The sequence below is a fragment of the Trematomus bernacchii genome, unplaced genomic scaffold (assembly GCF_902827165.1).
Source record: "Trematomus bernacchii unplaced genomic scaffold, fTreBer1.1, whole genome shotgun sequence".
In the NCBI taxonomy this organism is placed as follows: Eukaryota; Metazoa; Chordata; class Actinopteri; order Perciformes; family Nototheniidae; genus Trematomus; species Trematomus bernacchii.
Window position 1 is genome coordinate 11,162,434 of NW_022987698.1, and position 22,780 is coordinate 11,185,213.

Consider the following 22,780-nt stretch of genomic DNA (forward strand, 5'->3'; position numbering starts at 1 on the left):
TATCTGCCCTTTCCTGTGACCGTCTCCTGTCTCTGCTCTTCCGGTCTGCTTTCTTTATCTTTTCGATGAGTTACTCATGTCATTTTGTCCTTTATTCTGAATACATGGCACAGGTGTAAGAATGTGTGTAACAAGGGAGAGCCCTCACGTCTCCACCCTACCTTAGCAGCAAGCTAATTATTGATGGTTTAATGTGTCTTCTCAGGGAAATGTCAAAGTTCAGTGTGGGTGTGTGTGTGTGTGGAAAAGGCGTTCTGGATTGAAGGATGTGTCATGGTTGCCGTGGAGCTGCGACACGGTTTCACTCAGTTTCAGGTGACAGTTCTCCTGAAGGCTGTCAGAAATTGAGGCTGTTGACTGAAGACTGAGCGGCCGCAGAGAGGACAGACGAGGTTCAGTAATCTGCTCTGATCATTATGTCTATTTTAATACCTCATTGCTGTATTTTTGTAGATGTGTCATTGTGAGCTTTTTTCCTGTTTGATGAAGAATTGAATGAATGGGTTTTTACTTGTTTCTATTTGTATTTAAGGGTTGTTTTAAAAAGGTCATGGACAGAACGATCAGAGATTGTCATCTTAGATTAAGTTCATTTGGACGTCGATCTTTGCCTTGTCTAATTGAAAGTATGGTCTTTAAAAGAATACTCAACTGATAAAGCATGGTGTTAGACTTACTCATAAAAATATATGTAACAAAACATGAGATATTGTCTTTTCCTCCCTTCTTCCTAGTCAAAACCTTACCCACAATGCAACTTGACCACTGACATTTCGAATGGAGGCATGATTGTGTTCTGCTAAAAATAAGACCTTTGTAAAGGTATTTTAGTCTGCTGGTGTGCAGAACTTCTGTATTATTAATGATACATTCATATTGTAGAAAAACAGGAATGAGTTTCACTTATTCTGCCGTCTGGTTGCCAACGTTTTGACAAATCATTTTGGCTGCCATACATTATATATATTATATATTTCAACACAAATTATAAGCTCTTCTTGCCCTTTTGAATAATGATATTTCCCATCTTCTGAGTTTACTTTTTTATTCGCAAAGCTACATATTTTTCCCCCTAGAATTGCACAACAACTGCAATCTTTTGACTGCTGGTTATTGAGCAACAGCTCGAACAGCTGAGGGTTAAAAGCCTTTTTTACAGAGGCTTCCTCAAAACATTAACAGCTGTTGAGGGAGGGATACAGATTCTCTTTCCTCCTTTTTATTTTATTTACCTGCAGCTGAGAAGCCGGGGTGTATTGTTTATCAGGGACTCTCAGTGGTGATATTAAATAAGAGAGGAGTGTATTTTTATAACATTTTATTGCATTCCAACTGAACTCACAAAATGATCTGGGCTTAGTTTGCACTACACTAAATAGTTTTATATTGTTCCGGTGTGATCTTCATTTAGTTGTATAACATTCAAGGTGTAAAACACATCATACAGACAGGTCTTGTTCAATGCAGCCATCTTGCATTCATCTCTGTTTTATAATCTAATTGTCTTGACAGTGACTTGAGATTACATCGAACCTTTAAGAGTTTCTCCACGTGAGCCATGATGGTCATCTCCTTTATCTGTTTACAGCTGCGTGAATTATTGATGAATGGGTTTCTAAATATAGGACATGAATGTGATGAGGGCAGCAGCAGCGTAGTTTGTCCGGAGGGAAAGAAAAAGTGCTGCATTTGAATAATGTGGCCAAAGATCTCACCGAGCTGGACGTGTCTGTGCTCGGAGGGCAGTGAGGTGTGTGTGTGTGTGTGTGTGTGTGTGTGTGTGTGAAGATGTACTTGATAGTGGAAATCACTCTTTCAAACTTTTCAGACTGACAGGCTGCATAACATTCAATTATTTGCTTGCTTTTCCTTGAAGGGTCATCTCACGTTTAGATATTCTTTGGAAAATATTAGCGGTCTTTCTTATGTTTTGTGGTCCTGTTGCCTTTGTCTCACATTCAGTGTGATGGATGAACTGAAGTGGAGTGCACTGTTTTGTTATTTTGAGGTGTTTTTTTAATGCAAACTTAGTTAACTTATAGACATTCACATTTGAGCATGTTAGCATTTAGCTCAAGGATACTGCTAGGTGCTGAAGTGCTCCCACACAGATCTGCTAGCATTGCTGTGGACTTTTAGTCTCATTAATAAACCCATATTTGTCATGTGTGATAGTCTTCTTTCTTATTCCATGATCTGCTTTTGGACTTCATATCAGATTTTTACCAGTGTCGCCCCCTCTTCTCTCTGCTGTCGACGAGGTCTGATTCATGGTGACAGTCGGGTCATCACACAGTGACTTTGTGTCCTTCTGGTTGTCAGGGGGATCAAAGACTCTGATGTCTCCCTCTCTTGTTCTCCTGGTTTTTAAAGGCACAGGATGTCTTTGATAACGTCTCATTTAAAATAATGGTGCCATAGAGAGGGGCAGGGAAATGTGAAATACTTTATCTATGCTAAGTTGTTTAATTTGTGATTTTTTTCAATTGACTGTGTTTGCTTTTCACCTTTTCCAACAGCTGAAATGTTTCAGAATCTTTATGACAAGTTGTGTAATAATTAATCATTTTATGGCTGCCATGTCAACAGCACAGACCTGCTCTCTGGACTTCAGGCACATTCAGAACAGCTTACGTATATCTACCCCAGGATCTCCTCCACCCTCCTAATGCTCTGCTTCATATTCTCATAATCTCCCATTTGGTTAGCCCCCACCCTGCCTGTGTTACACTGGACTTTGTGAACACTTGATTGAAATGGAGCCTTTTATATTATCTGGATCACTGGACCAAAATATGGAAATGTTCTATCATTTCCCCATCTACAGCCATTTTATGTTACGTTTTCTTCACAGAATATGTCCACACTGAGTTAAACCAAGTGAAAACTAACTTGAATTGTGTCTTTTCATCTCTAAAATGTATCTTTTCTAGAGTCTGTTACCACAGTGTTTACATCTGAACACTGAAGCTGCCTTAAATATAAAACTGAGCTTTTTGTAAAACAATGTGGTAAGCTGAGGACCTGTGTGGCAGTGAATTAGGCTGCAATGTATTTCATTTGTTTCATTGTTCATTCATCTGTCAGACTGTCACCTATATTGTTGATATATACATTAGCTGTTTAGTCTAGAAAATGTCAGCAAATGGTGGAAAATGCTGATTAGTCTGTGCTAATGCCCAAAATGACGTCCCTGAACTTCAAGAGTTTCAGTTTACTGTCATAAAGAAATTACGAAATCTACACCCTTCAGCCATGAAGTGCCACCGTAATAATGCTGACAAAAAAATAAAATGTCCTCCTTAGTAACGATACCCAATATGTTCTGTTAATAGGCATTCAAATGTGTAGACCAGCACCAGTTTGATCATTAAACACCTCACATCCACACACTACAGCATCCACAGTGTTCATCTCCTCCACCCCTCCCCTTTCTCTCCCTCTCTCTTGCTCTCTGGTCTGCTGCTCTGCCTCAGCCATTCAGGCAAAGCAACACAGGATTATCCCTCACTCTTGCGAGAATCACACACACACACCCACACACACACACACACACACACACACGCAGTTCCTGAACAGTGTTTCCGGGCAGAAAGATCTCACATCACAGATTAGTGCTCCTCTTCTCCCGCTCTGCACGCTGATGCTCCGTGGCACAGTCAGTCAGAAAGGCAAAATATAAGCAAACAGGAGGGGGAGAAGAGGAGGAGAGGGTCTGCCTGCTGGAGGAGCCCACGTGTCTCTTAGCTGTAGCCTTAGCCGCTGTTAATGGAGGACTGGGGGTAAGCTTTTGTTGCGGGGGGCTCCCTCTCACTGGGTGTGTGGACGCTCTTTGTTTTGGTGCTGGGCTCTCTTGACGTGTTGATGCTACTGGCTCTGTGTGTGTGTGCTGTATGGCTGCTTGAGAGGGATGGGGATTCCCAGTGATGCTCTTTCAGTCTCATGGTTTGCTTGTGAGGATGTTGATCTTTGGACTGCAGTATGTATTGATGAAAGAGGAGAAGAAGAGGGAAGCAGGAAGCAATGTGATGGTGACTAAACCTTGGAGGGTGTTGCCAATGTTTGTGTGTGTGTATGTGTGGTATTGTTTGTCTGGGTAAATTGAACAACTAGTGCATTCCTAATTAGATAAACAATCAGATTTGTGAAACATTTGTGTGTCTGTTCCATGTTAAGAAAGTGGAAGGAGCCAGTCTGTGGCTGTTTTTTCTGACACTACGATCTGACGATCTGCGAGACAAGCAAAGGGCTAGCGTGAACAATAGCCCCCCTCTCGACTTGTAGCTAATGGATTAACCAAGCATGATAAACACTCATGCCATGCTTCACGCTGCATCCGACCGAGGCGTTTGTTTTGCTCAAAGCTTTTGGGTTTGACCCCCGTGGAATTTGCTCTCAGTTATCTAGATTTTGGAGTTTCCTTCTCCTCCCTCTCACATTTCATCCTCCTTCATTGTCAAGTGTTGCTCCATCCATTGGTACAAGGTTGACCCAAATATCAATGCTGCTACCACCCCTCCCCCTGACCTGCTATCAAAAAAGATCACTTCCTTTTTTGTCTGTCTATTGTTTCATATTAATCGGTTCTAGTTCACATATTTCTTCATTGGCAGATTTTGCTTTGGTTTTTTTCTTTTTCTTTCATTATAAGACAAATACCTAACCGTCGATTTCGAATCAGCTGGTGGTGTCAGGTCAGAGTAAAGACATGAATATAGGCGTTATAAGAAATGCTGTCCTGGAACTGTCCCTTGGTGTTTCATAAACTTTTGAGATTTGAGCAGAAATTGACTGTATTTGCAACCAAACGTTATCCGATTTGATTGCATAAATTACAGGCACAGAATATTGGTCTTGAAGTTTGAAAAGATAATTTATTTGGGTTGAATATATATGCTACAGCTGGTAGTCGGTTAGCTTAGCTTAGCTTAAAAACTGGACAAAGCGTTATAATTTGTATACATTTAGGATAAGTTATTCAGACACATCAACCTGCGTAAAACTACAACTTGGTTTTATGAATGTTAGGCAGATTTCTCTCTACTTTTGAACCAGGCATCTTTTTCAGCCTTTGTGCTATACGCTAAGCTATCTCGCTGCTTGCTGTGGCTTCATATTTATTGTACAGACAAGCAAATGGTTTCAATGTTGTTATCTAACTCTAGGTAGGAAATAACATGAGCATATTTACAGAATCACCAAATGCCTCTATCAAATGCAAATCCTGTCATCCACTCAGAGATTAGATGACTCATTCTCAGCATTTAGAAAATGGCCTCTCATATCTTGACCGATTCATAATTACAACATCACAGAACCAGAAACCCTTATCAGATGCTGTGACAGTATCACCTGGTTATTGATATTTGTATTCCCGTGGAGGCTCGGTGAAACTCGTCTGTCGCTGCAGACATTTCACTGTGCTGATAACAGCATTGTCAAATAATTCTTCCTGTTGATCTTATCATCTCATATTTGTCATCCAGTTCATTTGCATCCTCACTTTGCATTCTATCTTGATCTGCTGTTCTGTTTGTTGGTGCGTGTGTGTATTTGTTTGGAGCTCCTGCCCCCCCTGCATACATTCATATCATACTTCCTATTCTGTGTAATGCATCTTGCATTCTGGGTGGGGTATCAATTCATTCATTTATCCAAAAGGAAACAACATCTCCATTCTTTTGTTATAAAAGAAGTCAAGTTGAAATTGAGGATTGTCTAAAGAATATGGAGAGCCCTTGTGCAGGTGGGAAGCTCTGATATCCAAGACTTCAAATCTAGTATTTTTCACATTGGGCCTTCTTCTCATTATTCTCCATTCAGACCAGGGTCGTGCTAACCTTCAACACCTTTGTTGTCAAGATACAGGAAACACAGACTCCTGCTAAAAAACACATATATATTTGAGGAAAGATATCTGGTGTCTTCCAAAGAAGATCCCTGTGCAGATATCTGCAACACACAAAAGGAAACAATAAAAAAAAAAGAATGATAGTAGCATTTCAAAATTAAGTTTTCTTCTATATCCGTTTAGCCTTTTTTATTGCTTATGTTATTTTGTTTTATATACCAAAAAGAGTTTATGGTCAGGAATTGTAGACAACGATAATATATCATAAAAATAACGAGGTTCGCTGTGATTCGGCTTTTATGAAGCCTTAACAACTCGTTGCTCGTGGCTAACTGTGTCTTACTTTGAGCCAGGATGATTTCAGCGCGCTGTGTGAATGTGTGTAAAACAACTTCATCAAAATAAAACAATTATTCTTTTTATTCTTTTTAAATAAAAAAAAAATTAAAAATTTGTTTTCAGTTGAATTATACTTAAAGTTCAGGGTAACCAACTGTTAAAAACATACTGTCTACTAACCCTTTTTTCAATAAATGGATGTTTTCAAAGTAAATGGATAATCGTTTTTAATAATCGAGATATCAATTATTGACCCAAATAATCGAGATTATGATTTTTGCCATAATCGAGCAGCCCTACTGAACCTGAACATGTGGAGGTGAGGCGCGCTCTGATGAGGCTGCAGCAGCATCAGGATAATGTTCAGTCTGTGTCTTCACTCACGCTGACAGTCTGCAGTCATTGAAACGTCATTAGTCATAGATCACTGCACCTTTATTCTGTGTTATGGCTTTTCTTATTAAAATCAGTGTATAAAGACGCTAACATGGACAGAATTTGAGAAACTCGGCCTCTAATTTGGCATCTTCTGTTATGTAGCATCTATTTGCAGTTTTTGTGGTCGTTTTGCTGCTTTTTTGTCGTTTTCTTTGCATTTCATTTTGCATCTCTGTGATTGTTTTTTTGGTTATTGTTTGACCGACCTTTCCAACAGGAACCCAATGGACCCTTGTGTCTGCTCCCAGTATGATTGATACATAGATCCCCCTGTCATGTTGTGCTCTTAATTGTAAATATCACATGCAATCTTTAGCATGCGTTATTTGATCAGTTATTACTTTAAGTTCTGGAGCAGCATCATTTGTTCCAGTGAGGCCTTTGGACAATGTTAGTTGACGAAATGAGGGAAGATTATTTTGCAATTAGGTTTCAGAGTTCTTAAAGAAGCCACTGATAGTCATTAGCCAGTCATTACATGTATTGATGACAAGTCATCTCAGGAAAGGAGAGGAACAGGGTATGAGGGTAATAGTTTTTTAAGTGCCTTACCCTAACTGATATCAGTGTGGAAAGTATTGTGTAGATTAAAATGCTCAGGTGCTGAGCTTTTAATAAACACAGATAGTAATCAATGATTTGTCACCTTTAGATTGGACTCTGTACAAAGGTGCATTATCTCATTCAGCTGTGTTATCTGCAGTATCTGTTTGCAAAGTTGTAAATGTCAACAGTTTGATTGACACGACAGAAATTCAGTCGATCAAAATGTACTTATCTCCGTTTATTGAAAGTTATTGGGCTTTTAGATTGCTGTTCACATACAAATAGCAATTTGAAGAGGTAAGCTTTGGCTTACGAGTATTATAAGGGGCATTTGTTTTGAATGAATGATCCACAAGCTGAAACCATTATGGATTAGTTGATGTGTTCCTTGAAATAAATTGATAATTGATTGATGAATGAATGAATCGTTTGAGTCATTGTTTCCTATTAAACATACCAGAGAATCCTTCGTTCCAGCTCCATTTTGAGAAGGTTTTGCTGGCACATGTTTAACCATTGTAAACCAAATACCCTTCTGTTTGACGGACGATTTAGCGATTTCAAGACGTCTTTTGCTCTAGGAGTTTGTGACATGCATTTAAAAAACGTTTGGACATGTTATAGGCATCGTAAAACAATCGCACATAATTAAAACAATCTTTTATTGTCAGCCTAAGACTTTATTTCATAGACTGGCTTCCAACCTGCATCCATTTAATCTGGGCCATGAATATGTAATTCCTCGGTCAGCGACCATCGTCACACTCTCTTTTGTTCTTTGAAAAGGAAGCTCTGTTTGTTATAAAGCTGCGTGGATAGTAATCTTTCATGTGTGCTGCCCTTTTTTTCTTCATTACATAATCATTTTCTCTCCACTTTGACATCCATGACACAACGTTAGTGAGTATTAAAAGAGCCTGAACAAAGCCTATAGATTCATTCTATGATGTTGTGATCACATAAACTGCAAGAATAAGCGTTTAATCGTAACGTTTTTTAAATGTAATTATCACATCCATAAAATATTAGAGAAAAATAGAAATAGAAATGTACAAAAGACACATCCAGTACCAGTGACATTATTAATTGAATGGAGCCAGAGCCACATTATGTAGCATCAGTCTTTGGAGCTCATGACCATATTTATCATTAACACCCTCTGTGCTCGTCCTCCCTCACAGTGCATGAGGAGCGTAACTCTGCAGACCCACACCGCCTGAAGCCATCCTGCCAAATCTGGAGACCATGTCTGGAGCCTACGACGAGTCCGCCAGCCAGGAGGAGACCACGGACAGTTTCTGGGAGGTGAGACAGCGGGGAACAGTCTCTGACAGATTAAACTAAAGTGGGAACTGACACTGCTTAGTGATGAACTCTCACCGAACCTGGGAGAGGAGAGGAAACATCTCATTCATCAACTGCCACAAGTCACACATAAACAGTCAATTCAACAAATCTACAAATAATATATCAATAGTGATCGATCACTTGGTGATTTCTGAGCCAGCACAGATCTGTTGCGGTTTTCGTAATAATGACAAACCTTTTAGTGCAATTGTTGCATAATGGAGTGACCGAGCATGCTAAATCCTCTGTTATGCAACTGAGAATAAGTGCAACAAGGGTGGAACATATATTTTTTATGGAGAAAATACCTTAAATTAATCAAAGGGCAGTTTTTCGCCCTTTGCACCCTATTATTTCTGACGCTTAGTGGAACAATTAAAACCTTTACAACAAGCAAACCAGCAAGAGCGCTGATGATAATAGGGCTTTAAAAAAACATCATTTTTAATATTGAATAATTTCAGTGTTTGTTTTCTTAATGAATCGATTATGCAGTCATAAAATATAGAAAACTGTTTCCTAAAGTCTCTTAATATATAACAATAAGCCCAAAATATCCAGATTATAGTCACATTTTACAAACAAAAGCAGCAACGGAGAAGCTGGGGCTAAACTTGACATGTTTGCTTTTATAATAACTGATACTTTATTGATATGGTGGCAGATTATTAATAATTAACACATTTAATAATGTATGTATTGTTCAGCTCTAGATGACTCTATGTCAGGTTTCTCCTATGTGTTTACATCATCAACAACAACCTTCCCTGAGCACAAACAGTCCCCAGTCATTTGAGCAATAAGTTCCCACAAGTCCATTCATTATAAATGAGAGCTGACTCCCAGTGAGCTAACAGGACACCATTTGATTAAGCTACAGACAATATTGACTCAATCACATAATATTGACTCAATCCATCTATCATTCAGCTTCATGTTGAGACACTATGTAAGATGAATGACGTGTTTCAGTGAGTACTCGAGACAGAAAATATGTGTCATCACTTCACATGTTCAAAGTTTCATAATCCATTTCCTCCCGGGCTCGGTCGTGTTTTATCCTCGTCACGTCTCTGCGACCGGCAATCAGCTGAGCAGCAGAGGTGTCTGTGAGCAGCAGACAGTCACTACATCACCGCCGCTGCAGTGCTGCTGATCGCTGACTCCACTGAAGCGCAGGGGCTGGGGGGGAATACACACATTATTCTGACCGGCTGCTTTCATTTAGTCCACGCATGAGATTTGTTGAGTGTCCTTTACAGGGTGCGGTATAGGTGAACACCTTTTATGCATTCAGCAAAGAAGCAGACGTTCTCTTTTAAAGTGTGAAATGAATGCCGTAATGTGGGATTGGAGCCTCCCTCTCTTTGAGTCTCTCTCACTCTGTCTCAAGATAACATCTCATAAGTCGCTCACACAGCAGTCTCTTCCCTGCTGTTCCTTCCTGCCTAAATGCAGCACCTGCAGGCTGAGTGCCTTTTAAAGGCGGCACCTCACACAGTGATCCAACAGTTTTTCATTGCCATGAAATTGACACTTTGTTGTAATAGCAAGACACAAGATGGCATTGGAAATCTCTGTCACAGCTTAATTTTTAAAGCGGCAGAAGGATTTAAAAGATGAGCATACAAGTCGATCTCCACTTCACTAATCCAAACTTTAAAGTCTATCCTGGTGCGGCAGTAGCTCAGTCTGTAGGGACTTGGCTTCCAAACTGAGAGGCCGGTTCAAGTCCCCATTCATTCCAAATTAGACCGAAAATTACTTGGTGGAGATACATCCTGGGCAGGTGTCCTTGAGCAAGGCACCGAACCCCCAACTGCTCCCTTGCACTGGACTACCTGTTAGCCTTTTCGCTACCTGTTAGTTTCTTCGTATTTGTGCATATCTGTATTCAGATAAATAAAAGAGTGGAAACTCGGGTAATGTGCTCTTCTTTAACAAGAAAGTGATGAAATCAGATAAACAGCAGTCACAGGAACATTTTGACACTTAAGAAACACAGCTCGTTTGATAAGAGTTGAAGGAGAAGAAGCTAGGAGCTCATTAGCTTAGCACAAAGACTTAAAGTCAGGGGAAGTAGCTTAGCAGAATGGCACTTTCTTAAGTTAAAAAACCTGCTCACAAGCAACTCTTAAGATTTCAAATGTAAACCAATAGAGACAATGTGTAATTTGTGATAGAATGCAATGTAGATACAATTCAATCGATTGATTGATATTAACTTAGGTCATCATGCTAGTCTTTATGCTAACCTAAGCTAAGCTATTCATCCAGATGTGGTACAGATACTCTATTAAACTAACCAAGAAAGCAACTAAGCTCATGTCCCATATTTCAAAGTGTGTTATAACTTTAATAGAAACAATAGAAGTAACTTTATTTTTTTAAATGTCAGGTTGGGAACTACAAACGTACAGTGAAGCGGATCGACGATGGTCACCGGCTCTGCAATGACCTGATGAACTGCATCCAGGAGCGTGCCAAAATCGAGAAAGGCTACGCACAGCAACTGACCGAGTGGTCCAAGAGATGGAGACAGCTGGTAGACAAAGGTACGCGATGTGTCATATTAATTAGCATGTATTTTTTAAGAACACACATTTCGTATTTTATATTACACTATACCTGACTTACTCCCTTTCCTCCCTCCACCAGGGCCTCAGTACGGCACAGTAGAGCGAGCTTGGTTTGGGATGATGACAGAGGCAGAGAAGGTGAGCGAGCTTCACCAGGAAGTGAAAAACAGCCTGATCAACGAGGACTTTGAGAAAGTGAAGAACTGGCAGAAAGACTTGTACCACAAACAGATGATGGGCGGATTCAAGGAAACCAAAGAGGCAGACGAGGGCTTCAAGAAGGCCCAGAAACCCTGGGCCAAAAAGCTAAAAGAGGTGAGGAAGTGTGCTTTTATCAACTCTGCTTTAAGTTTTAAGTATTTGCTGCCTTCCTATGTCTTATGTGATATCGTACTGAATATTGGTCGATTTTGGACAATTAATTGGGGAGATCAAACAATTTAATATCTTAAACTTTGGCTTAAGGAAATGATGATGAGCATTGATTATTCACTTATGAAATAATCTTTGGCTGCAGCATTACTTTTTTCTAACTAGTCAATCTGTCTACTTATGTATTTCTTAAGTTTAATTTTAGTGACTGTTCTTGTTATTTTACTATTCCAATTGCTGGTGTAACACTGCAAAAAGCAATAAAGGATTTTTCTATCTGATCTTATGCTTTTGTCTACAGTATTTGTGAAATGTGTAGATTTACTTCGGCGCAAAAAAGGTTATATTTGTTTGTATCATCTTGTTATTTTAGCTCGAGGCTGCAAAGAAGTCCTACCACATGGCCTGCAAAGAGGAGAAGCTGGCGTCCACCAGAGAGGCCAACAGTAAGGGAGAGGCCTCAGTGGCCGCTGACCAGCAGAAGAAACTCTCGGAGAAACTGGAAAAATGCAAACAGGACTCACAGAAGGTGAGAGCATCGACTATTGGTGCTTATTATGCAGGAGCTGTTTTCTACAATTAAGCCAACATCCACTCACAGGCTATTTTAAGATGTAGAGCTGGTTTCTCTGAGCCGAGTGTTATAAAGGCACCACAGCTGTATCCAGTGTAGCATTATTAATGTGTGACTGAATACTACACCTCCCCCTTTCCATCACTACTCCAACATTAGCTTCCCTCTTGCCTAAGTGGACTCTGGTCCCATTTCAATCCCTTCACACTAGATTCTTTCTTGTGCTTTGAAAACCCGTTTATGACACTTGTAAGGTTGTTAGCATTGACCACTGGACTATAAAGCTTGTGTTGTCCCCAGATCAGTGAGATCTCGTAAAATATCATTTATTTCTGTTAAGTGTATATTTTGTGTGTGTGTGTGTTTCCACCTAGGCCAAGGAGAAGTATGAGAAGGCTCTGGATGAGCTGAGTAAGTGCACTCCGCAGTACATGGAGAACATGGAGCTGGTGTTCGACCAGTCCCAGCAGTTTGAGGAGAAGAGGCTCAGCTTCCTCAGGGAGGTGCTGTTGGACGTCAAGCGCCACCTCAACCTCACAGAAGACGAAAGGTTTTGAAATGTTTATAAAACTGTTTAAAAGAGGAGAAATGAGATTATCCTTTACATGTACTAAATCCTCCCTATCATCTTCACAGCTATGCCGCAGTGTACGAAGAACTTGAACGCACTATCACATCGTCCAGCCCGCAGGAAGATCTGAAGTGGTTCAGCAACACTCACGGCCCCGGCATGCATATGAACTGGCCACAGTTTGAGGTAGAGACACAAGACCAATAAGGCATCATCACTATGGGCCCTGCAGTGTTATGCTTTAAACAGTAGGAAAGGAATAGTATGACATTATGGGATATACCCTTTTAGATCCTTGCTCAGAGTTAGATAAGAAAATGTATAAAACCTTCATGTTTGTACCCTTACTATGACGCTAACGCTAGTCAGAAAGCTTAACATAGCATAAAGAGAGGGAGAAAGGGGAAACATTTAGCCTGGATTTGTCTTAATTTAACTAATAAAAATGTAATCCAACATCTTGTATATTTAATTAAAGTGTATGTTATGTGGTGGCAGACTCTTGTGAAGGCCTTAAAATAAAATGTGTCTCCGAATTGTGATTCAGATCCACTACAAAACTGAATAGGTTCTTCCTTTGCCCAGGCTCCACCTTTCAACCAAGTTTAATTTAGATTTTTCTGAAATGCTGCTTACAAACACATAATATAGATAATGGAACTTAACTCATTAAGTAAAGTGGGAGCCGACCATTTTCCAAAAATGTGTAAAAATGTATTGGGTAAAGTTATGGAGCAACGTATTGATAAGTGCCAGAAGGCAAGGCTCTCAATCTACCGGTCCATCATTGGTTCGGGCTCCTGGTAAGGCTGCCATAAGGAGGGAAGTTTGGGGCCCTCAGCTGGAAGTGCTACCTCCGCGACCCGACACCGGATAAGCGGTAGAAGATGGATGGATGGTATTGTCAGGGAGCATTATATTGATAGATGTGACTCAAAATATATAATAATTAAACGTGACACACTGAGTGCTACCTGGATTTAAAGACTATTTCCTGTGCAGTGCAAAATCCAAAGCTAAATATGCTGTGTCTTGTTTTTTTCAGGAATACAACCCCGACCTTACCCATAACATTTCAAAGAAAGAAAAGTTGAAGAAAAGCAGCGACGGCGTCATGCTGACCCACGTCACAACAGCAGTCAACCACGCTCAAGCTGAAGACCGGGGGAGGTAAGATTAAACACCATTTTAGTAATATTCTTCATTTTATTTAGCAGATGTTTGCAATATTCCCAATGCCGAGAGCGATTGTCCATCACCAGACTGTCTTTGCATAGTTTTGCAAGGGTTTTATTACAAGCAACTTTTGCCATCTTCTAACCACAACACAGTACAACGAAAGTACTGTAATGGTTTTGCAGGAATATTTATTTAAAAATGTATTAAGTAAAGGAAAAACACTGACTGCACACACTTCAACAGAGTTGCAGTCGCAGCAGAGGTAGCATTTTGACTTCCTGACATTGATAGATGTTGCTGGTGAAACTGAGCATCAATGTTCTTCTGAAATGTGTTACTTTCAGTGTGAGCAGCTACGAGAAGAACCAGGCGTACATGGCCTCCACAGAGTGGTCGGACGAGGATCAGACCGCCCCAGACTCGGGCAACGACACCAACGGAGGAGCGAACCCCTTCGAGGAGGACGTGGTGAAAGGCGTGAGAGTGAGAGCGCTGTACGACTACGACGGACAAGAGCAGGACGAGCTCAGCTTCAGAGCAGGTGAGGGTCCCGTTACTGGAAAGACACTGAGGATTTCCTGCAGCCAAATATACGTTTTACATAGAAAGATGAATCTAGAAAACAGTGAATCCCTGCAACTCAAGCGAGCAAAGATTTTCAAATGAACCTAAGATTGTCAAGAACCGTTCCTGCTGCCATACTGTCTTTATGTTTCATAAAGTCAAACGAAGGACAAGACAAATCTTAAGAGTATCTGTATTCGTCTTGGTAGCACAAGGTTCTGTATAACACCAATGCCCTATGAACTAGGTTTGCATTTCAATAGAGGATTGACTCTCCCAATCACATTTCCAGTATTTATGCTAAGCTAAGCTGCTACCGAATGAAGCTTAACATTAAATAGATAGATATGAAAGTAATCTATTTCTCTTAAATAAAACTGTTCAGCATATTTCCCCATATGCCAAACTATTCCTTTCAAAGCACTTAAAGGTGGGGTAGGCAATTTCGGAGAAACCAGCTCGAGTGCGTAGAATTTGAAAATACACAACCGGAGAAAATCTGCCACTTCCTTACAGAGCCCCTCCTCCAACACACACGAACGCGCACATGACCAATGAGGGCACGAGATAAGTTTGTGCACAGATGGAAGGCTGACAGGCAGGTAGGCCATCCAGTTATTTTAGCCGGGCCGGCTAAAATGATTGGTCGTGCTTTTTACAGTACTACGGCTTCCACAGATGAATTTTTTTTTTGTCAAAGCACTTAAGATATTCATTGCTATCGGGATGTTAAGAGCATTCCATGGAATATAACAAAAAGTGTATCTCGAGCCAGTTTCTCAAACTTACCTACCCCACCTTTAATTGTACAAAATCAGACACTCACAGACAGTATTTTTGGTGGAATATCCCTTTTTATATTCTTGTTGACTGCTATGATTAACATTGACTGAAGTCACATAATCTCTTCTTGTTGTTCTCCTCTCCTATGATAAAGGGGACGAGCTGATTAAGCTTGAAGACGAGGACGAGCAGGGTTGGTGTAAAGGTCGCCTAGAGAGCGGCCAGCTGGGTCTTTACCCGGCCAATTACGTGGAGCCGATGTAGCTGCTGCCGCTCAGGATGATGTGTCATCGGAGGGCAAAACCCAGACTGAACCGTCCAGTCATAACTGCACATTGCCAGAGACTTGAGAGCAAAGCTTCCTTTTCACGTCGGGCGTAGAGAGCCGTCTTCATCTCATCACAGCGAAAGACTTTACTGAAACTAAATCATCATCCAGATACTGCACCTGAAGCAAAAGTATTTCAGTCTCTTTTCTGTGTAGCTGTGTTTGATTTCAGATGTGATGCTAACATGCTACACAGTGTGTTCTCTCATCCTGACACTGACACAGTATCGTCAGTCGTGCCTGGATAGCCTGAGCTATGCATTGTGCATTTCATGTATATATTTTAATCTTTTATTTTTTACAGTCTGGATGCTTGTACAGTTTTTTCTCATTGAATACAGTGTTTTTTCCTCTCTGTGAAATATGTACACGTTTAAAATTAAAGGAATAGTTTTGGGGTATTTACTTATTTGCTTTCCTTCTGAGAATTTGATTGATACTACTTTCATGTTTGTGAAGTGAAGCTACATCCAGGGCCAGATTAGCTTAGCCTAGCATAAAGACTAAAACAGCTAACCTTGCTTTGTTTGAAAGAAACCAAAAATACCTACCACCTCCTCTAAAGCTCAAAAGTTAACAATTGAAAATGTACTCCAGTGTTAGGCTTGCAGTTTCAGCTGCTTTAACCTATACAAAATTGTGAATAATCGATAAACCATTGCGTCTGGCCAAAAAATATATTTAGCACTAACCCCCCCATTAAACCACAACTGGTCACCTTTTTGTACAAATTAAACAAACGAAAAACACAATTCTATTTAGGAAGTTTCAAAAAATGTCCCAAATTGTGATCAATAAAGTACATCTTATCTTATCTTAAAAACCAGTCTAGTCTAGCTGACTGGTTAACGTCTTTATGCTATGCTAAGCTAGCTAGCTATGGCTTCACATGTAGTGCACAAACATGCCTGAATAAGGCAAGGCAAGGCAGGCAAGGCAAGTTTATTTATATAGCACCTTTCAACACAAGGCAATTCAAAGTGCTTTACAAAAATGGAAGACATTATGAAAATGGCATTTAAAATCAGTCATTAAAAAGAAAAGATAATAAAATAAGCATTAAAAGAAAAAATACATGGATAAAAGTTAAAAATAAGAATAAGCAGAATAAGTATATTTAAAACTATTCCTTTAATACATGTCGTTGTTTTCCTGCTGCTCTCCATAGCATGACACTGAATTAGCATTATGGACCGAGATAATAGACAGCTCATCATCAGTATAACAAACACACACATTCACTGAGCAGAGCTTCTCTTTGAAACAGAGCAAGAGTTGTTTACACTTCCCTCCGCTGTCACTGATACTGTTAGAACTATTACATTTCATTCTGTGTGTCTTCCTGTTTTGTCTTGATGTACAAATGGACTGTCATAATAACCCCATGCGCACTGAACAAACCTGCCTGGAAACAACTTCATTTCACATCCTAGGATTTTATTTATTAATCTCCAATCGACTGCTGCAGCTAATTGTTTACTATGAGTGAATGTTAGTGACTTGGCATTATCAGCTTCCAGCTCCTGTCTCTCTGATTGTGTGCATGCTGATCCCACACACTGTTAACCGCTCTGGTCTGGACTGATCCAGTGCATGGCCTCAATTTGTTTCCACCAAATTATTCACAGTGTCTTGATGGAATTAAAACCCTTATCAGATGACGATGATGCCATTGATTTGCATTGCATAACATAGTCGGACATGATTGGTCTATTTCAGTGTGTACCAAATGTACACGTCTTTATTGCTTATTTTGTTTTAATCAAAAAATCAAACTAAGAGTATAAGTGCATGTTGATTGGTTCGTTGCTCCGGGTAACCACAGGTGTTGGTGTAAACTACACCGATGTTGATGAGTAATGTTGGTGTAGTTTTACTGACGCAGACAGAAAAGGCTGCACAAAAGAACAGAAAGAGGATCTGTGTCTGAAATATTGATGAGACAGTGGCCTTGTATTGCTCTAACAGAGAAGTTCACTTTTAAAAGGTCCAGTAGGGAAATGTCTCTTGTACTCTGTCTGTGCTTCTGTGTGCTTTAAAAAAAAAAAATGTTGCTCTTTGTAAGCACTGGGGGGTGAAATCAACATTGCCTTATCAAAATCTACCACCCGACAACTGCAGAGACTCTCAACCATCATGTTAAACAAAGTGAGCTCGCCTCGACTGAATCTGACTGCTGTACTCCGGCTCAGTTTACACACCGACACAACACGCAGGACTTCTTCGTGATGACTGAAGATGAGTTTAAAGGTTTAAAAAGTGTATTTTCAATGTATGGGACTCTTGACAAGTGTACTGTAAAAGCTACAACTGCTCCATCCACTGTGACACTCCTGTGATACACTGAATAACCGTAAATCATATTTAAAACAAACATACATGCTTCTCTCTTTTCTGTCTGAAAACATTGATCTGCAATGTTGACGGGAACTTTTAGAAGGCTTTATCTTTCTTTTCGTAGCATAGTGCTGTTATTTCCAAACTGTAGTGCCTGTTTATCTGCATACGCAAAAAATAAAAGATGTCATCAGAAAACTCTGAGGCATATGAGACTCATTGCGATTAAAATGTGTACATTTGACCACATTTCAACACATGTTATTGTAAAAAAAGAAAGAAATTGGATCCTTTACATAAGTTAATGTGCAATATCACAGTAAGCTAGAAGTCCTGCCTAAGCATGTCAGTCTAAGTATGAAAGGGTAAAGTGTACCTAAAGTATCAAAGTGGAGTCTTTAAGCAGGGGAAATATTGTGTGACTGACTATTAAACATTATATTATTAGATAATTATTGCTGATGAATGAATGTACCTGTTGTTGTGTAGTTAGATTTAGAATAATGCACCATATTCATATAGTATTATGACATTTTGTATGTTAAATCTTTATAAGTAATGAAATAGTCACAAAAGCTTTCGAAAAGATGTAGTACAGTTAAAAAGGACAATATCCCCAATTGAAGTATCAAGTAAAAATACTTTAATTAAAGTACCTAAGGCCTTCCAAAGGTCAGATCAACAATATGAGGGGATGTGGGAGCAAAGTAACTCAGTTAAAAGTACATTATTCCCCTCTGAAATGTGTTGAAGAAGTATACGTCTGAATGTATAAATTAGCAACAATGGAAATACAAAAGTCAAATCCTATAACACCTAACCTAATGACACCACAACCCGCCACTAGAGGACAGTAGTAACCTCATTCAGATCATTGTCACATTATTCATCATGTTGTGAGACAGATCCCAACAAACACAAATCCTTCAGTATCTTCCAGAGGTGGAAGTACTCAGATCTTGTACTCAAGTAAAAGTAAATGTACCAGAGTTTATGAATATTCTGTTAAAGTAAAAGTCCTGCATTCAAAATGTTACTCAGGGAAAAGTACAAAAGTAGTAGCATCAAAATATACTTTAAGTACCAAAAGTAAAAGTATTCATTTTGCAGATTGTTCAATTTTCAGAACAATATATATGATATGTTTTGATTATAATTATTGATTAAAGTGTTCTCAAAGCTGGTAAAGGTGCAGCTATAGTTTTAATCACTTTGTATACTGCAGGGTAGCTTGTGAATTTAAGTCTGATTTAAGAGTTGATTATATTCACATCATTAATCCAAATCTGTTAAGTAACTAAAGCTATTCAATTAATGTTGTGGAGAAAAAGTACACGATATACCTCTGAATTGTAGTGGAGTAGAAGTACAAAGTAGCAATACATTGAAATACTCAAGTAATAATAATAACAATAATACATGTTATTTATACAGCGCTTTTCCTGGTGCTCAGAGTGCTTTACAAGCAAGTATAGTACAAGTACCTCAAAATTGTACTTAGTACTTGAGTAAATCCACTTAGTTACTTACACCACTGGTATCATCCAGTGTAATCTACACACCTGCTGCCAGTTAATACACAAGCCAACAAAATTCCCACAATGCCCCAGGACTTCCCCCAACATAGACAGGTTCATTCATATCAATGATATTTGTGTGATGTGAAAATGGCAGGAAAATAATCAACTAAAGCAAACTGCTGTTGATTTCATTACTAGGCTTTTATTGTTTGCATTTCCTGATGTGTTTCTTTATCTTGGAGAGACATCAGCCCTGCAAAGAAAATAACTGTTACTATTTGCTTTCCTGAGAACATTTGGTGGTCAGGTGGTGTGTGTTTTTCTTTCCCATTGACACCTGAACCAAACAGACACTGACATCTTGGCAGCAGTTGATGCTACAATTACCTCTATACCTCTAATTGTATTAACCCTCCTGTTACCCTTGGGGTCAATTTGACCCCATTCAATGTTTAACGTATCTAAAAAAATGGTTCACATTATTTGTTTTGCTTAGTATTTCATGACTTTTCCTAATTTAGTGAGGACTAATGGGTAAACATAAAATGAACATGAAGATCTTTTTTAAATGTCCTGTACGCACTTTGTACGCATCGGTGTTCCTTGGGGTCAATTTGACCCCAGGCTGTTATAGTAGTATAAAACATGTAAAAATGTCAATATTTTACACATATTTGTGTTGATTGTGTAGGATGATATTGAGATGACTATTACATGTAAAAAAAAAAATACCCTCTGCTTTAGTTATTGGTCCTTTAACAACATCAAAAAGATCTTACTTTAACATTTTATTTCAATCAGTGAGATTTTATGGTGATTTATATATTTTCACACAATAATAGGAATTCTGGATGTATAAAGGGGTCTGTAGGGGGGAAGGTTGGGGTAATGTTTTATTTAAATGGTTATTTAGGTATTCAACTAAGACACCTAAAGCACCAGAGACTTACATGTTGGTTACAATTTGGAATATGATCATTGTCTTGAGTTTTAAACTACTGGTGTCAAATTGACCCCAGAGGATAAAGGGTGTAAAGTAAGCCTGAGGATAACAGGAGGGTTACATTCATTTAAGCATCACATGTAGGTCTCAATGAACAAGAAGAATATGATATCACATATTGAAAAAACAAGTAGAAGGTTTTTTTTAAGCTAAAGTTAATTAATTAGTCAAAAAGTATATGTAGCTACCCATGTGCAATCGTATAGAATGCAATGTAGCCTGGCAAATTGGAAATTCAAGAATCAAAAATACTATAATTAAGAGAATGCATAATTATGCGCAAAATGTACTGTGTCACGGATCTGCCATAGTGAGAAGAATAAATATAAAACAAATATATATCAACTTCATGATATACTATTATTATTGCAAAGTGTATTATTGTTACTTATTTTTTTAATAGTTTACACATTTTGATGAACTTGTCACGAATTGTATTATTAAATAATTTTGGAAGCACACAAGGCCAAATCATTCATTACAGCAACCACCATCAGGTTTTTAACTTTTAATTTAGCTTGGGCAAAACGTATCAAGACATATTGACTACACTTGTTTTAAGAAAAGCATTTGGCTGATAAAAGTCAATCACCAGGACATTGAGAAATTATGATTTATGATGTTTGCTATATTTTAAGTTAGCTTGTTTATAACCAGGTCAACACAGCTTTAACATAAAAGCACATACATTGGAGATGGAGAACATTAATTTGATCCAACACAGCATTTGCTGCTGCATATTACAATTATATCCTGGACTTTCACTAAAGTTTTGTTCAGATTACAACGTTCCATAAATTCAGCTCAGTCTGTATCACATGCAGCAGCTGCACACAATCCTAAAGTTCTCCCAATTCAGTCCAGACTTTGTGAACAAAAAACAGGGGCTGTTTCAGGGAGAAAGGCTGGCTGTATCGCTAGATCTCATTTCCACAAATTAACAAAATCGTGGGAAAGTGTAAGACTCTAAACTGAGGCACATTGGTTCATCTTGTGTGCACAATTAATAAATACGGTAACACTTTTTATTAAGGTACACAAATTCACCATCAACTAGTTGTTAATTAACATGCATATTAGCAGTATATTGGCTATTTATTAGTCATTATAAAACACTTATTAATGCCTTACTCTACATGACCATATTCTACAAGTAATAGGCCATTAGTTGAGAGTTTTTCCTCAATAACCCTCTAATTTGTGCTTATTTATTGCAAGTAAGGAAGTTGTTGTACACGAGTTTTGGTCTTAATATGCTCTGCTCAATATGGGCCTAATAAGGCAGTAGTACCACAAGAATAGTAATTCTCCCATAATAACACTTAACAAATAATGATATTATATAAGTGTTAATTAAGTCTAAATAACTCAAAATTAGGTAAATTGTTGCCTCAATATTTTTCTCTCCTCGGCCGCTCTGTAAAATGATATACTATGCAACATTTTGATCTGATCTCTGGACAGATATTTCCTCCTGTAATAATATTTGTATTCGACTCTCCCTCCAGAAAGGGCTGATGAGGACGAGTTGGCTTGGGCTCAGTTTAGATGTTGAATTAAAACGGTTGTTTTGTGGCAGCTTTGGTGAGTGGGTGAGGCCGATTCATAATTTCCTCCCACTTGTTTGTACTCCACCATCTGTAATTAACATTTGCCAATGGATTATCAAATCAATATGGTGCTGATGAATCACATAGAGTATGTCACACATTCTCCTTAAATTGTAACCCCCGTTGTTCCCTTTAATCAATGTTTCCCCCTCTGAGATTTAAAAACTGTAAAATAAAAGCAATGAATGTACCTTCCACAACACACACCTCACTCACAGCTCAATGTAGCTGCAGGCCAGCTTTTCTTGGCAGATTTAGACTACAGAGCTTCTGGCTCACTTCCTATGAGCAATTATGACACATTTTAAAAACCCGTTGGAATATATTAAGAAAAAGCAGTTAGTCAACAAAAAATCTGAACCAGGAAATATCACACCAAAAATAAGTATATATAATAAGTAATTACAGATGAGTTGTTGAGCATTGTATTTGAAGGCACTGCAAACCGTTTCTTTGTTGGATGCAAATTCAGTTAAAAAACAGAGTTTATGAAGTCTTGTTTGAAGCTTGGATAACCTATTCTTGCTGAGGCAGACGTTCAGGAATTTTCCGGATTAAGTTATTATCAGTAATAACTGTGAAGTAAGCAGCGGCAAAACTTCCAAATGTAATAAAATAAAATATAAAATAATGAAATAAATACTCATATGAATAAATCCAGATGGAATACATGACTATGAAATTGTGAAAAAATCCAATACAATTTGTAATTTAGTTCATCCTGCATTTACTCAAAATAAATGCTATTGGGTATAAAGTTTGATGCAGATATGTTTTTGTTCCACTCCAGCTGTTGCTTATGTAAATTATCAAAATGTGTGCATTATTCAGAAAAAGCA

General features: G+C 38.6%; 1 protein-coding gene across 3 annotated transcripts in view; it reads left to right on the forward strand.

Moving 5' to 3' along the window:
- Window positions 1-18,027, forward strand: part of pacsin1b (protein kinase C and casein kinase substrate in neurons 1b) — a 32,819-nt gene extending 14,792 nt beyond the window's left edge. The window contains exons 1-10 of one of the 3 annotated variants that reach the window (XM_034139516.1): window positions 234-392; window positions 8,356-8,479; window positions 10,920-11,076; window positions 11,180-11,415; window positions 11,846-12,001; window positions 12,421-12,596; window positions 12,683-12,803; window positions 13,663-13,787; window positions 14,141-14,337; window positions 15,298-18,027. In XM_034139516.1, the coding sequence (XP_033995407.1) occupies window positions 8,420-8,479; window positions 10,920-11,076; window positions 11,180-11,415; window positions 11,846-12,001; window positions 12,421-12,596; window positions 12,683-12,803; window positions 13,663-13,787; window positions 14,141-14,337; window positions 15,298-15,407 (1,338 nt within the window). In that variant the 5' untranslated portion in view covers window positions 234-392; window positions 8,356-8,419 and the 3' untranslated portion in view covers window positions 15,408-18,027. Of the gene's footprint in view, window positions 1-233; window positions 393-3,591; window positions 3,783-8,355; window positions 8,480-10,919; window positions 11,077-11,179; window positions 11,416-11,845; window positions 12,002-12,420; window positions 12,597-12,682; window positions 12,804-13,662; window positions 13,788-14,140; window positions 14,338-15,297 lie in introns of those variants that run through there. The other 2 variants (XM_034139518.1, XM_034139517.1) reach the window with 2 other exon arrangements.
- The last annotated feature ends 4,753 nt before the right edge of the window (window positions 18,028-22,780 follow it).